Genomic DNA, 13,796 nt, shown 5'->3' with positions numbered 1-13,796 from the left:
TGAGAGTCATTCGATTATTTCTTGCAGTTGTAGATCATTCTACTTTTAAAATTTCTAATTGTAAATAATTTTTATCTTGTGCAAACTGTATAGATGAATTGTACAAACAACTTTCAACCTCACCCATTTTAAAACGATTTGCTGGCATATGGTCCCATCAACCTTGCATGTATTTTGGTGCATTTGTGACAATCAAGGGTATTCTCCTATGAAACCTCCAAACAACCATCAAAATGGGGGACTTACTAAAGGTGCACCACTTAATCAAGAGACTGCCGTGTTAAAAATCTTCCATTGCCCCAGGGATGCCCATATAGACAGAGATTCAGGCCAGGGTTGCATATTGCATTGAACTACCGTGATCTTTAATCTCCTTCAATAAAAAAGCAGTTCTGCAGACTTCTTTTGACTTTTCTGACCTTGACCTCTTTAAAGATACAAGCCAGCTATTTCTTCATGACTAAAAACTCATCCTACTATTGAGTTTTTGAAATTCACTTGAAATGCAAAAGGACTAGCAATACAAGAAATGAATCACTGGGGCAATCATTATAAAACACCATTTCACCAAAATTCAACTAATTAAACTTTTGTTTATCCGAGAAACTTATAAATGTGTACGTGTTTCAGTTGCAGCTGCCTCTCATATTCAAGGTTAAAACCGTTGCGATTTTACATTATTGCAATTAAATTTCACTGAGAGAAACTGTATTTGATGAGAATTACCATGGTTTCAGCTTACTGCATGGATATCCATTAAACTGGATTTTTGTGAGTCACTCTTCTTAAAGACAGCAGAGTAATTTAAAGCCTGTGGACCAAGTAATAAAGGATAAAATGTGTGAGAAGGGTGCAATTTTAATGATTTGTACATAAAAATAGCATTCAAAATTAGAGATTCACTCACTCTTGACGTGAGTTAATCACATTATGGGATGAGGGAGCCTACAGACATTTCATGGAGATTGTCCTCTTGTTGCCGACCTATTTTTCAGGTCTCCCAGCTGTATTTCAGCACCTCAGGGAAGCTGTGCTCCAGTCTGCCTCCTCACCTCTTCTCCTGCGCAGAGAGAGCCTTCCACCAGCTCTTCCAGGAGCAGCGCCCTCAGTGTTTCATTCTCAGGTGATTCCCCCTCACCCTCACCGCATCCCTGATACTTAGGTTGCCCGAGGAAAGATGTCCTCATTTCCATGGTTTGCGATTGACTTTCTCTGCAGTTTGACATTCAGTATATCTTTGCAATAAGTACATTTGACTCCTTACAAAGGAGAAGCATCTTTGCTATTAGTGATAGCCCCAAGTGTAGCTGGATCAATATCGACAACCTTAAGCTGAAACTCATTTCATTTGGAAGATGTAAACCTCAGAAAAAGAGTGTTTTTGCTTTTAAACCTAGAAAACATGGAGAAAGAAAAGGTTACAATGTGAGTGAACTTGACTAAAAAAAAAATGTGGTGGCACCCTAAATATAATTGTAGTTCTTGGCAAAGTTATGTTTTTCTTGATCTACTTCTTGAAATTTTACCCTTTTTTTTTGTATTTTGCCAAATTATACTCCCAAAAGTAGCTTTTTATTTGATATGCAGTGACAATTTTAGCTCATAAATATCAAAATGCCCAGGAAGCTGATTTAAATTGAAGCAAAAATTCTTCCAAAAAGAGATACTACAAGAATAGGGGTGAAAGGTGATCATTGATTGATAGAAGATTGAATGCATATTTAAGAATGAAAATAAGACCTGTGTCAGAGAATTACGTATTCTTGTAGGCCAAACCTCTCCAAGAGAGACTTCTATAATAAATACTCACTGTGTTGAAACTGCACATGCAAATAAAGTAGCTCACAACGCTAGCCAAAGTGAAATAAAATCGGTGAAGAGATAGAGCCTGGATAGAATCCAAAAGGAATATTTAAATGAGCACTTATTTAAATACTTTTATTTATTTTATCAAAAATTCAGCGAAGGGTAAGATTGATGGGTTGCAAACGTAAGTGTTCTCGTTTTCAAAATAGTACGCACACAGTTGTTTTCACACTGCATTCTCAAGTGTCCCAGGGATGAGAAAGGCGCTGAGGCAGGAGTGCCCACCCATTTTTGAATCAAGTCATTCTATTTTTATCTGGTTTATCAATTGAGTTTTCTGCTCTTAATTGATAATGAAAGGGAATACTTTTTTTAAATTGCACAGGAAGTATAGTACATTGGTGAGATAGTAGAGAATGTATAATTTTGTTGGCAATAAAAAAAATATTACTTCTGGAGAACTTAGAGTCAGATCCTTAAATGGGTTATTCCAGACTTCTATGTATTGTCTCATTCATTTACTTAGAATGTGCATAAACTCTGATTCTGCTTAACTCTAAAGAGGACCATGCCAGCTGTTCATGAGTTGTTGAAAACATTGGTGCTTAGCATAGCTCTGAGGGGAAGACAAGGAGAAGCCAATGCTTCAATGTCCTTTGGGAATCTGCCTATGAGAGAGATCACAATGTTTAGGAAGTTCTTTGAGTCAAGAAACTGTGCTTGGTTTAACCCAGCAGTTTCAACACATATTTTGCTCACGAACTTTTTTTTTTTTCTCAGTAGAAATTGTTAATACTGTACAGAACTAGTGTTCCTTTGAGTCATTTTTAAGACTAATAACACCATGTGTCAAACATTTATTTTGAAAAAATACTATTTCTTCATTCAAGTTTCAAGAGGGCATAACCTAGTCCTGGTACACAGGATCGAAGAACGGTCTGTGATCATGAGGACTTATGACTGTATTCATTCCCTTTCATCTTTGAAAATTGTGTGCCTTTTTTTTTTTTTTAGCCTTGCCATCTCCTTGGTTGTCTTGACTTAAGAATCAGGCTTTCTCCACTCGTACTAATGCATTAAATTTGTCGTTTGGAATTCAACTAAATAAATTATTTACAGATCATTATTGAGTGTCGATTGTGTCTTAGAAGTAACATTTACAAGGAGTAATTTAAGATTTGGTGACTAAAACGTGAATATTCCTGAAATGGATGCACTCTTAGTACAAGACCAGAACAACTTTAATTTTATTTCTATATTTTAACTTAATATCTCATGGTTTTGGGGCTACTTTTAGACCCCAGGAGCTCAAAGGACAACACAAAAGAGGAGGGTAGAACATTTCTTAACAACTTGAAACTTCAATCAAATAATTATATCCCAGTTTACCTCTTTTTCTGGCAATACCATTTAATCAACTTCTTAATAATAAATATTCCAAGGTAGAAGCCTGAGGAAAGTTCTTATAAAAGGACCTTACATTTTTTTTTTCTACCAGATTAGTAAAGACTGTTTTTATGAGTTTTCCACCTGGATGAAGTCATAACTTTACTGTATATCAGATCACTTTGGTAAAGTGATTATTTTATCAGAATTCTATGTTGAACCTATATATAGTGTCAAAGCTCTGACACAGTTTGTAGAAATTAGACAAATTAATGAAATATGCCTGTGATTTATCAAAAGCAATGTCATTATAAAGAACAAGTTTAGTTAGCAGTTGTTCCTAGATTAAAGAAAAATGCAAAGCACAGAACGTCAGAACTGAAAGCAACCAAAAAAGAGGACCTAAACAGATCAGTTTGAGGATCTGTCTAATGACAGACACGTCACTCATGACTGAAGACCTTGCCTCCTTGATTTCAGTAGCGACACACTTAACGAACTTTTAAAAGAAAAAATGCTCAGAGGATTTAACAGCTTTTTCAAGGAAGATGTAACCTCTTTCCTAGTTGGCCCATAAAGCTTTAGTAGTTTCCCCAAGACCAGGTCTGTGCGGCTTCATGGCACCTGCATGCCCCTGCTCAGTAATACCTTGCTTTTCAGCCTGAAGCCTTTCTGCTATAATTCGCTTACATTATGTGGTTCTACCCTGTTAAGATATTGGATGGCAAAACCCGTGTCACATTCATTTGTAGTAACATCTAAAACGGCATTGGGCACATAACTCAGTAGGTAGTTACTAAATATTTTGGACAAATGCATCACATTAAAGAGTGAAATTATACCATAAAGTCATTAAACGTTGTTGTGAATGTCCTTCCCTCTTCATCTTTGTGTCTGAGAATTATCTCCGGTTATTTACTATTATTATTATTTTCTACTAACTGCTCCAAATCAGCAAACCTATGAGTTCCCTCTCTGTTTTCTCCTAGCGGGGAGAGGGGATCAGGGAAGTCTGAAGCCAGCAAACAAATCATGAGGCATCTGACCTGCAGGTCGGGCTCCAGCAGGGCCATCTTGGATTCCAGACTTAAACATGTAAGTTTTTTGTTTGGGTTGGTGAGTAGGGGAATGAAGGCATTGAGACAATTGTCATTGACAAATAGCGGGAACATCATCATCAACCCCCGGGGGTTTCTAATTTATGGAAATAAACAAAAAAGAAGATGGAATTCTGGGGCAAATTAATATCATTCAAGTGAAGGCTTATTTACTTTTATATATTTAAAATATTTTGTATATACTTCATCTTTGCTCTGAATAGTTGGATATACAAAGGGGGACCCACCCAAAAAATGGAATCATCTTTTGAAGGGTGGGCCCCTTGTAGCACAGGCTTCTCCTGCTAGGTGAGTGTTCTAGAAACTCATTGGGATCGGTGTACCAGCTAGCGTCGTTGCTAGAGGCTGCATTCTTCTTCAGTGAATTTTTTTCACTGTGTTTGTCCATTTCCTGATGGGTGATTTACAAGCACACTTTCCCACACTGTGCTGAGTGTTCAGTTTTTGACCAAAACGGCATGACGCCCAGGCCCCACCCTTCCTATTCACCTTCTGTCTCCCCCAGCAACTTTTTCTTGTTTCCCTGAATATGGAAGAGGTGAGATAAAAAGTGGTCGAAGTACTCAAAGGCATCAAATGTGACAACTTCTAATGAATCGGCATTGCTCAGCCTTCTTCCTGACGATGTTGTTTTATTCTCTATCCTCGGAGCATCATTTTTCTCTCCTCTTAACTCTGTGCTAAAGACACTTTTGAACATGCATGTCAAATCGCCCCATGCTGTCTCACTCATTTGTTTTCTCACTCAACAAGTATAACATGGCTACCAAGTGACTGTCGCTTGAATTCGGCGATGCTATCCAGCAACATGGCAGGAGCCCAGTTTCCTTGTGGAGAACAAATGAGTACACGAAAAAGACATTTCCACGTATTTGACATAGCTATGAAAGACTGAATTATCGGAAGTCTTCTAATTTAACTTAATCTAAATTATCAAACACATTTAATGTGATAACCCATTTGTACATAATCAGGATCCTGTAAGTTTAGGGTGTGTGTGTGTGTTTGTGTGTGATTTATAGAGCCAACACTGGCATTCTTTTGTGTCTTTCCTGTTCTGCTTTGGTTAGATAGTGGGACTCTTCCCCTCTTTTCTCTGTTTTTGTTTGTTTCTTTATTTCTTTGAGTTGTGGTCTCACTCTTTTGTCCAGCTGGAGTGCGGTGGCACTATCACAGTCCCTCCTGAGCTCAGGTGATCCTTCTGCCTCAGCCTCCCGAGTAGTGGGTCTACAGTCATATTCCACCATGCCTAGCAATTTTAAAAATATATTTTGTAGCGACAAAAATCTCCCTGTGTTACCCAGGCTAGTCTCAAATTCCCGGGCTCAAGACATTCTTCTGCCTTGGCCTCCCAAAGTGCTAACAATGCAGTCGTGAACCACTGCACCCACCTTCTATGTTTTGTATAACCTCTTTTCTTCATTCAAGTATAGGAAAGATACATGTGTTCAAAAAAATGTGATTATTATCTCAGATCAAGAGAGTACTAAATAGATAAAAAGAATCATGTTCAACTCCTCATACACACTAAAAAAAATAAGATTTGCTATAAATAAATCAATGTGTTCTGTTTGGCATTCAAGAAAATGATGTACATACATGCTACAGCATTTCCTTGTCAAAAAATTAACACATTATACACATCATACCCATATTGTCACAGCATAGACCTTTTGATTGGCTCTTACTTCAAGGTGAGATATTGCAAATTTAGCAATGCACTCTCAGGATCCCTGATGTGCTTTCAGTGTCTGCAGATAGATGTCTCACTGCACACACTTTTGCAGAAAAACACCTGCGATTCATTCAGCAATTCATTTAAGAGAAATTCATTCACTTAAGAACAAACAGATACTCTTAAGCAAGTATCTGATTCCACTGGAATCAAACAGCTTCTGTTACTTTAGATTATCTCCTACAAGAATGCCATCCAAAAGTTCAAAAGTGAAACATCCAGAAATACGTCGCACCATGAACATTGGGTTATTTGTTCTTGTTTCTGTGTCATCTGCCTTTTTTATCTGACTGCTAAGGGACAGAGTTATTTTTGCCACAGTGGTGTTCACTTAGGCATATTCTGGGAATTTCTATGATCTGATCCCTCATTTAGGAATGAGTGGAACTTATGTTTAATCAATAGATGAATATTATTTTCTCATATTGTCTCCTTAGGAATCATGAGTCCTTTCTGTGCTAATGGATCCCTAAGCTTATGTTTGATTATGGGGATTTTTCTCTTTATAAAGAATGTATAATTAATCAATTCTGTGATATGTCTATGGTATCATATGTGTTCATTAATGATTCAATTCATAACCCTTTACTATGCTTGTCCTGTGTGAAGCACCAGCATAATTCCACAGCACAGCTCAACATAATTTAGCATTTGGCATCAACTTGGAAGGATAGCATAACCTGTCTTCTTTTCTCAAATATGTCAAAATACTGACTACTGATACTTAAGGGCTAGACTATGCATAAAACAGCATGCTTATAAGCTGGATTGGGTTCCCTAATAGAAATAATAGAATCAGTTGACTTAACATAATGATAAGGAACAGTAGTTTCCCACCTAAATTGTAGACTAAAACAATCAATTTTTAAAATTATCCTTTGGGAGAGAACAGGCTGCATAATTTCTATAATGTATTCTCTGTTACCTTATTACATTGGCTTTGAGTTTTAGTTCAAGTGAAAAATTCCAAGTTGCATTCCTTTGGCTCACATAGATTTAACTCTCCCAAATCAATTAGCATCTGGGAGTCCAAATTCTGGTATCAGTGCACATTTCAAGTAAAAATTATGTCTAATTCACGTGTTTGTTTCCTTCATTCCTCATGACAGATAAAATGTTATAAATAAATGACTTCCGGTCTCATGAAAAAATACCACCCTTGTTTGAGCCTGCCTTAAACTCCATGTGAATTATAAGGGTTTTTGTTTGTTTTTGTTTACCTTTAAATTATCATTCACACGAATTTCATTTAGTGCCCAAAACGTTCATGAAAATAATGCAGTCACCATTTTTGGAAAGCATCCAAGGATACATACAGGAATTAAATACAAGCATCAGTTAAATTTACAATTTAATAATAAATTGTAAGTCTTTATATAATTATAGGAGTGTAGTGAAATTAAGTAGATTTAAGAGGTGAGCCAGTAGACTAAGTTCTCAGTGTTGTTGATAAGTTCTTGGAAACCCTCACTTCAAGCAAAATAATTTACTGTGTGCTAGAAGAACTTAGCTATTGTTGATATTAATCAGTATTTGATAAAATTGCTTTCATTATACATCGTTTTGCTTTAAATTCGATAAACTTATGTTTGATTATAGAGAGTTTTCTCTTTATAAAAAATGTGTAATTAATCAATTCTGTAACAAACCTGTAGTATATGTGTTCATTAATGATTTAACTCATAACCCTTTATTATGCTCATACTGTGTTGAATACCAGTGTAATTCTATAACACAACTCAACATAATTTGGCATCAACTTGGGAAGATAGCATAACCTGTCTAAGTACCTACTGAGGATGGTAAGTGAAGATTTATTGTACTTCCCGTTTGAAAAAAAAATCTGTTAAAGGAAATTAATTGAAAAGAGCATCCTTGTCATGTGGAACTATTTAGTAGTAGGTTTGGCATTCAGTGTAAGATGACAGGAGTGGACATTAGGTGACCCTACAAGAAGACGAGAGTGAGCTGATTAGAGAGAAGGTTCAGCAATGTCCGACTGTGAGTCATCAATCTAGAACATCACCCAGGCAGACATGAGACCAGCTGTATAACAAACACACATTCCCTGCCTCCCAATAGAAGAGGCTGGTTAAATCTAAAGCCAACAATTTTGCCCCAAACCTAGAATAATCTGAGAAGAAAGAACTCTTTCGAGGTCATTTCGATCAGCAGTTACTAAATAACATGTAGTAAAAGAACAGTAGAGAAAGAAGAAGAGTATTTGGGGATAGTCTTCCATGTAGAATGACAGAGGCAGAGGAGTAGAGTAACATTTCCCTGTGGTTGACACTGATGGCATCATCGTCAACATTAAAGATGGTCGTCTCAGTGGAGGGCGGGCCATCAAGGACCAAAATGAAGGGGTCTGGGAGGAAGCTGACCTTTAAGTTTCACACCGGCATGGCACACCACTCTTCGTGAAGGAGTTTGGAGGAGGGGGGAGAAAAGAAGAGAAGAAACATTTGGTTGGACCCTAGAAGGTGAGAGAGAGACCCGCACTGAGATTCAGAAATAACTTTAGTTATTAGAAGCAGGTAATACACTTATTTTCAAGGAACACAGAGCTAACACATTTACAGTTCTCCAACTTATACCTCAACCGGCCCATCTTCAAAGTTGACATGGGTATGTTCCGCCTTTGCAATGGATTTCAACGTGTGCCTTAGCCACTGGGCAGATGTATGGAATTTTATCGCCATACACTTTGCTTTGTTCCTGCTACACAATTTCAGAACAGCTAAGATTGATGAAGAAGGGATGTTTTGTTTTTAACCCCTGCATTTGAATTTCAAAGGTTGAAAGCAGGGACTTTTTCCATGGTATTAGATTTATTGGATCAGAAAAGTAATATTTTTGGGGGGGGGGGAGATCTGCCTGGAACTTCTCACCCAGATGAATTTCTGGCCCAAAAGAATTTCAACTTTAAGAAACATTCCATTCCATTCAAGTCACTTAGATAGGTGCTTACTGAGCAATAGCTTTCACAGAGCAGATTAGTGGGTTCAATTCTGATTGAAGCATTATTTTTTATTAAGGAGACCACAAGTTTTAACTCTAAGAAACTACAATAGATTAACTACTTCCATAATAATGCATATTTTTAGTGACATAGCATGAACTTGATAAAAAAAGACAATATAAATAGAAAAAATGCCAATAAAATTGGAATCCATAGATATTGAGGATGTATATACTTAATTTTTTCACTTATACTTTTAACCAAAATTGTACCATTATGCAATATTGTCATTACTGTGTTTAACATTAAGGTTAGCAGTTGAATAATACTAGTTTTGTGTTGCTCAGTATTTCTCTAAATACATTTATTCAGTGCCACCTATTGGCCAAGTGACTGATCAAAGATGGAAACCACTGGTTATTTCAGAGTTTAACCAGCATCTTAATTTTGAATAATACATAATGAAAGAATGCCATGTAAGGCTGGATGCGTTGCTAAATGCTGTGTTTCATATTAGTCTTATGCTTTATATATCTTTATTGGCATTTTAGCAGTAATTGCTGTATGATGCAGTGGTTAAGTGTGGGTAAACTTCCATCTCAGTTATTTGTAAACTTCGAGCTTTGGGGACATGACTTAATTTTTCTATTTCCTTTTTTATGGTAAAATATACACTAGTTGTGAGGATTAAAAGAAAACACATATGCACATGTCTCATTTTAAAACACTGCCTGGTATGTAGTAAGCACAAAAGAAATGTCTATCGTTATTAACAGAAATAAGATGAGTCATTGTTATTTGCCAAATGTTGTCTATGTGACAGACACTGAAAACCACTGAAGGAGTTTGCCCTGTGTTAGAATTAAGAAAAATGAAGTTTGGGGTATTTAAGGGACTTTCTCTCAATGTCATAAAATTTGTCACTCAGCGAGCTTTGCATTTAAGCATTTCCTTATAATGCCTGTTTGGGACACATGCTCGTTTTATTTATTCGTTTATTTTGTATTTACATTTTATTTTAAAGATGTAGGGTTAGGGCACATGTTTTTAACTACCTAAAATGTCTTTTTATCTAGAATAGTAAAAGCATCACTCATCAGATATCACACCAAAATAACTAGAAGAAAAATATTTTAAAATGCATTCTATTTTTATAACTTTTAAAATAATCGTTTAATATAATATTGCTCATGTGTCAACAGTGCTACCATTCCACTGTTAAGTTCACGGTAAAGATATCCCTCCATATTCAATTTTAAATTATTGGAAAGTCACCCAAAATAAGAGCTTGCTAAAGCATGATTTCAAATTATTTTTTCAGAAAACATTTCTAGCATCACTGCTATCAATTTACTTTTTATCGCCTTTAAAATTTAGTTATCATATCCAGGCCTGGGTCATAGAGTTTTTGTAGAGATTTAATATATGTTTGTCTCCAAAAATGCAAATTTCAAAAATGGATGATTTCACATGCTTTACCATTATCACAACTTTTAGCACTTTTGATGTGTGGTGGTTAACATCAAAGTGTTTTATAATTGTATAGTAGTTGCCAGGAAATTGCAAGTAGATTCAAAACAGTCTTTTTAAAACATGTTTGAATCAAGATCTTAGAAAATAGTCACCAGAAAACAACCCCTTTATCAATAAGGTGTTGTTGCGCGCCCTCTTGTGGCTGATGCAGAAACCACACTTAACCTATCCTGTAAAGCCAGAAAGACACCTTTCAACCCTGCAGACTTTCACGCATTTTGGAGAATGGCTTGGTCGCCATCATTATCCCTGGCACACTCAGTTGATGGAGAGGAAATGGTCTTTATGCTATTGTTAATGTTTAAGGAAACATGGCAAGGATTTCAGACCCTGGGCTTCACCTGGGGAGCTTATTCTGGCTTTTCAAAGCTTCAAACTTGCCGAGTCTGCAGGAAAGCACGTGCATTGAGGAACAGCGGGAGCACAGCAGCCTCAGGTAGAAGTTTCTTTCCTGTTCCTGCGGGAAAGAATGGATGGTCTGGGGCAAAAATCCCATAGAGGGAAGATTCCGTAGGGGTTCGGATTGAATGGAGTGTATGTGGGAAATAAATAGGGGTTTAAATGATATATTTAAGTGATTGCATTCTTTTAAAAGACATTCTGAACTATGGCTTGCATTAACTTTTATTCCTCGCCTCCAAAACAGCAGAAACTTTTTCTACTGTAATATTCAAGTTTGAAATCTCAAATAACATTTGTTAAGTGCGGGTGTATGTGTGTGAGTGTGTGTGTGTGGGGGGGGGTTATGTGAAGAGAGTGGCTTTCCTTCCTGTACATATAGCACGAGTGTGGTGTCATGAGACCATCTGTATAATTTATTAGCAGTAGCCACAATCTGAGACACAGAATGCTAGTGCTTTGCATTTGAAAAAAGAGTGACTTTAATATTTCAATATGGTATTATATGAGCAGTGTGGTACCTTTTAGATTAAAAAAAAAAAAAGATCCCTGTATCTTTGCTGAATGTGTAGCTCAATAGACAATTTTCTCTGCCACTGCAGGTCATGTGCATCTTAGAAGCCTTTGGACATGCCAAGACAACGCTTAATGATTTGTCCAGTTGCTTCATAAAGTATTTTGAACTCCAGTTCTGTGAGAGGAAAAGACAATTAACTGGAGGTAAGTGTGCAATTAGCAAATGAAGATTTTCCATCCAAGAAGGCAGAACAGCGGTCCCTGGAAGCGTGGGACTGCGTTAGTTGAATCTACACTTTCCATCATATTTTAATTAGGCACGTGGTGGGGAGAAGCCAAACATCAACCAGTGCAGGGAGGGGAAAAATCTGTTCTTCATCATGGCAGGGTTTATAGATTTCTAATTCTGGAAAGTTTTCATTAGGTTAGAACAAGGCTTAACACTCAGGCACACAGAGGGGAGGGTTTGTGTACCCGGGGTGTCAGCTTATAAATTGTAAAATTATTATGAATTAAAAGTATTCTCAAATATAAGGTGAATCTTTTTAAGATGATAATTATATAATCTAAACCAAAAATTGCTAATCATTCTTAAAACAAACTCAAATATTCAACCTAAATAAATTACAACCTTAGTATATAATTTCTTCACACAACATCCACTGGAATCTATGTTAAATAAAACTTAATCCATATTTTTAAATGATTGAATTAAAACAAATCCAAGTCTTGAACTAATCACCAAAATAAACCCAAACAGATCTTGTTTCTTATTTGATTAAAATATTTATTGTTTATTTTATGAAAACTTTTTAAAAAATTCAACCAACTTAGAATTCACCTAGAATTTTACATTTTTCCAATTAAATCAGATTATCTGTGCAAATTAACAAAATAGTTACAGTTGTAGGTGAGATTTCTAATGTACTTGAAGGAAATAGCAATTAAAGAAAACTTTTGTGATAGGTGCCAACACACAAACATTTGCTAATTATAAATGATTTCTCAAGGAGTTTAATTTTATTTGGCTTTTCAAAGTTACCCTGTCTTCTCTTCAGGAAACAAAAGTTAGCTAGTTTGTTCTTGTTGTTGTTGATGTTTGGGTCTTTATTTAAATCTGGGTCTCACTCTATCACCTAAACTGGAGTGCAGTGGCACAATCACAGCTCATTGAAACCTTGATTCCCTGGGCTCAGGTGATCCTTCCCCCTCAGCCTCCTAGTAGCTGAAACTACAGGCATGCTCCACCATGTCTGGCTTTCCTTTTTTTAATTTTTGTTGAGACAATGTCTCCCTATGTTATCTAGGCTGGTCTTGAACTCCTCCCTCCTTGGCCTCTCAAAGTGCTGGGACTCCAGGTGTGAGCCACTGCTCCAGGTCACATTCTGACCATAATCAAGGAAAAAAGAAGATATTTTGCAGCAAGTATATATCAACATTTATTTTCTGCTAAAGGAAACTTGATACATAATATACATGAAAAGAATATGAAAAGATAATTTTAGATATTGAAGTTAGAGAGCTAAATTATGCAATAGGCAAGTTCTTTTTTTTTTTTTTAATTGATGGCTTAGAGTTCTGAAAATCTACCCTTTTATGAAGTCCTCTTAGGAGAAATGTCCTGAGCCTCAAGCTCTAGTTTTGAAGTCTTGGTTTTAACACCCTGTGGCAGGAGTCCCCAGTCCTGGGGCTGTGACCTTGGCCTGTTAGGAATTGGGCCCCAGGGTAGGAGAGGAATGGCAGGTGGGTGGAGCTCCGTCTACTGTCAAATCAGCAGTGGCATTAGATTCTCGTAGGCGCAGAAACTCTATTGTGAACTGTGTGCATGAGGGATCTAGTTTGTGCTCCCCTTATGAGACTCTAATGTCTGATGATCCTCCCGAGCCCCCTTTTCCTAGCCCCCTCCCCACAAAGCTGCCCGATGCCAAAAAGATTGGGGACCGCTGCCCTATAAGAATGCTCTTCTGAGTGAAAGGTCCAGACTTCCCTCTTTAATTATGAGCACAGTTTTCCTTCGAGTTATAGTGATCGGTGGGGCGTACTTACATTCGCTAAGTAGGTAAGACTCTGCCCAGAATTAGGAAGCAAAAACCATGAAAAGCTACTGGTTTCAGCTCTTTGTCACTCAAATGAATGGCCCAAAGATAAGCATTGTGCAGTAACCTAGGAGTCTCCTAGAAATGCAGACTCTCAGGCCCACCACTCCAGACCAGGTGTTTGTGATTCCAACAGGATTCCTAGATGTTTCGTGTGAACACCAAAGTCTGAGAGCTCTGTTCTGACCCAGTTGCACACACGCATTATGGCAGGCCATTCTGTTTATGGGTAATTAGTACGAGGA

General features: G+C 37.0%; 1 protein-coding gene across 1 annotated transcript in view; it reads left to right on the top strand.

Moving 5' to 3' along the window:
* Positions 1-11,659, top strand: part of LOC103271022 (unconventional myosin-XVI-like) — a gene marked incomplete at both ends in the record, with an annotated part of 162,407 nt that extends 150,748 nt beyond the window's left edge. The window contains 3 exons of the mRNA XM_008068502.1: positions 996-1,123; positions 4,182-4,287; positions 11,542-11,659. Of these exons, the coding sequence (XP_008066693.1) occupies positions 996-1,123; positions 4,182-4,287; positions 11,542-11,659 (352 nt within the window). The remainder of the gene's footprint in view (positions 1-995; positions 1,124-4,181; positions 4,288-11,541) is intronic.
* Positions 11,660-13,796: the final 2,137 nt, after the last annotated feature.

Source organism: Carlito syrichta, unplaced genomic scaffold, assembly GCF_000164805.1.
Source record: "Carlito syrichta isolate Samal-C Ts95f unplaced genomic scaffold, Tarsius_syrichta-2.0.1 Scaffold311106, whole genome shotgun sequence".
Classification (NCBI taxonomy): domain Eukaryota; kingdom Metazoa; phylum Chordata; class Mammalia; order Primates; family Tarsiidae; genus Carlito; species Carlito syrichta.
Note: the sequence above shows the minus strand (reverse complement) of the source record. Positions and strands in the feature narration are given on the sequence as shown.